The 3,046-nt window shown below is 55.0% G+C and overlaps 1 protein-coding gene across 1 annotated transcript; it reads right to left on the bottom strand.

Annotated features, from left to right (window-relative positions):
* Positions 1 to 208: 208 nt before the first annotated feature.
* Positions 209 to 2,599, bottom strand: DQ04_07691030 (putative protein kinase; the record flags this gene model as incomplete). Its single annotated transcript, XM_009315274.1, has 1 exon — positions 209 to 2,599. One exon carries the CDS (start codon positions 2,597 to 2,599, stop codon positions 209 to 211), a length of 2,391 nt encoding a protein of 796 aa, XP_009313549.1.
* Between the last annotated feature and the right edge of the window lie 447 nt (positions 2,600 to 3,046).

Genomic DNA, 3,046 nt, shown 5'->3' with positions numbered 1-3,046 from the left:
AAAAAAAAAGGGAAACGAAATGAAGCGGAATAGAAAAGGCCCCAAACAACCTCTAGCTGCTTGTAGATTCCAGTGTAGGTGGTTCGTTGCCCCTGGCATTCACCATTCTCTCTTCTTCCTCTTCCTCATACCGCAGACGCTGCAACATGCGCTCCATCAGCACCCCCCGCCCCGCCCACCCGGCGCCAGGCATATGCGACGCCGCGCCTCACGTGCGGTCCGCCGTCTGCTTCGCGTCGCCGTTTTTTTTCCCCAATGCCGAGCGCAGCACCGCCCTCGTTTGGTAGAAAGTAATTTCCGACGGCAGTCGCGGCAGCCCCGAGGCCTGCGCCGCCGCCTCGTAGTTCGTGTCGAGCCACGGAGCCTCCATGCGTTCTTCCTTCGTCGCCACGTTGACCCAGTGGCCCAGCAAGAAGTATTTCGTTTGCAGCAGCTCCACCGCCGTTGGTCGTTTCGTTGGGTCATACCTGAGGCACTGCCGCAGCATCGCCTTGCACTCGTCCGACAGCTGCGGCGGCAGCGGCACCACGTTGTCGTGCTGCATGAGATATCGTTTGATGTTCACCAGCCACTGTGAGTCGTATGCGGTCTTCTCCTCTCGTGTGTGTGGCAACGGCATGTTCTTTGGGCGAAGGTCCGCGAATACGTCGCCGTTGGGAGTTGTCAATTCAATAAACATCATGGCAAAGGCGTAGATGTCACTCTCCGGTGTGAAGGGCGCGCGTCGCATGACCTCCGGGGCCAAATGCGTCACACAGCCCAACTTGTGAGCCGTGCCTTCCCCATCGCCGACGAGGATGGAGCGTATCAGGCCGTAGTGACCCAACTTAATCAGGGGTTTGCGCGGGCGCCGTCTTCCTGAGCGTACCGCTAGGCTGGCCTCGCCATGCTCAGCGTGTCCACCAGCCGACGGAGCAAGGTCACCACTGGAAGGGCCTAAACTGTCTCCAACTGGATCCCCTACCGACCTACTAATGCTATTATTGTTCTGCACAGCACCTCCACAATCCGCTGATGTCACTGAACTGTACGGGTGCGGCGGCAGCAGCCAGGTCTGCATTGGTGGTGACCGAAAGAAGGAGCCAGTGTGCACGATTGTTAGTCCTTCCGAGTTAGGACTCTTGAAAACGTTAGTTGGGCCCACACTAGAGCCAGGTGAGGGAAGTGGCAGAGTATCGTCATCGGTATAGTCGTTTCCCTGCAGGTATAGTTTGACTTCGTCATCCACCCAACGGCACCCTTCATCATCCACTTCGTTCTCCTCCGCGGGGGCATTTGCATTGGTGGCTTTCTTGTTCCCCTCTGATGGCGGTTGTGTTGGTGCTGCTTTTTCTGCTGTGATCGGCTCCGCGTCACCAGGGCCGTTTGCCCTTGACGTCTCATCATTTGGGTTCCAGCCAAGATGTGACACGATACTGTCATTCAGAATCGACCCTACAAACTCTACGTTATACTGGGGCTGCATGCTCGCAGGGTCCATGAGTGCCAGCACGCGACGGACCCATCCTGCCGGAACCTTGGCGAACCGCCCAGCAGGGAGGTCGGCGATGTATGCTGGGAAGCATGTGGCGTACACGCTACCGATGTTGTTCATGATGTACACATTCTTGGCGCACAAATCTGTGTGGGCCGTGTTATTCTCGTGGAGAAATGCTAATGCCACAAGGACCTCGCGGAGATATGCTCTTGCTGTAAGCTCATGCATGTACGTCTTACCAAACTTCTTAGGGATCTCCGTGAGCAGCGCGTTCTGTAGTGTGCCATACTTGGCGTACTCCATGTAGATACGCACCTTGTCGGGTGGCTGGTGTGGCGCTTGTCCTGCAAGACGACCACTGAGTTTCCGCGTAGCCTGCCGGCCACCAGAAGCAGCCGCCAGGACATTACTCCGGCCCTTTGCCAGATGCTCCGGCCCACTGAGGACATTGGCACCGCCCTCCTTTGAATTCTCATACACGCTCTCCATCTGTAGCACCTTTAACAAACGTGAGCTGAACGAGAGGCGTGCGAGGCGGTGTACTTCGTCCCGCAGTCGGTTGAACACAAAAGAAGTGCTTTCCCCCACCAACTCGTATTCCTTGCATGAAATGAGGTACTTGGGCCCCGTCGCTACTACTTCCTGCCCACCTTTCCCTGTTTCAGATGGAGAGCCACGGGCCAGCTTGCCTTTGTTTTGTACCTCAATGGCATCCTTGACTAATGCATCCGCGGTTGTTGTGCGCACCGTCATCTCGGCCAGCATCACCTGACTGTACTGTCCCTTCCCAACCACATGCTTCAGGGGTGCCACATGGTAGAGTGTCAGCATCTTCTGCTTTGTTGGCAAATTTGCACCAGCCTGCTTCTTCTTCTTTTTGGTGACACCGGGAGGGGGTGTCTTGACCTCTGGAGGTGACGGTGTGCGGAAGTATTTGCGCCCCTCCTCGAGCTGCGTGTCGTACCACTTTCGAAGCGATGGGCTGGGAGCAAAGGGCTCAATGTCGCTCCCCTCTGGCACATGATCCGGTACATCACCCCTGTTCCGACTGTTGCGACGGTACGCCGCGCCGGCGGGTTTTCGCGGGTCTTTGGTGGCCCCCTTTGACTGCGTGCAGCCCATTCGTGAACCGATGCTGCTGCTGCTGCTGCAACAACTGAAACTACAATGGCCGCACGGCTCGATTAAAGAGCCGTTAGAGCAACACGTGTAATAATGGAAATACTATGCTATATTATATATATATATATATATATATATATAATATTCTGCGGTATACGCCTGCACAGACGCCTCGAGGCATATATAGAGGAAAACGCATAATAAGAAGAAAAACAAGGAATAAAAATCAATTGACTTTGATACGATACAAATTCTCCCCTCAGTGTTACGCCTCCCACTCGTGCAGCTCAGATGCAAATGCCGAGCAAAGGGGAAAAATAACAACGCACACACACGCACACACAAAAGAAAAACCACACAGGCATTGATCATCACTATGTCAGTGTGGAGAAGCAAAACAGCAGAACATGCGTGCCGCGGGAAGGGAATCCCGGCACCACAACCCCT

The sequence above is a fragment of the Trypanosoma grayi genome, assembly GCF_000691245.1.
Source record: "Trypanosoma grayi strain ANR4 Tgr_769_V1, whole genome shotgun sequence".
NCBI lineage: Eukaryota > Euglenozoa > Kinetoplastea > Trypanosomatida > Trypanosomatidae > Trypanosoma > Trypanosoma grayi.
The sequence above is the reverse complement of the archived record's forward strand: the minus strand, read 5'-3'. Positions and strand labels throughout refer to the sequence as shown.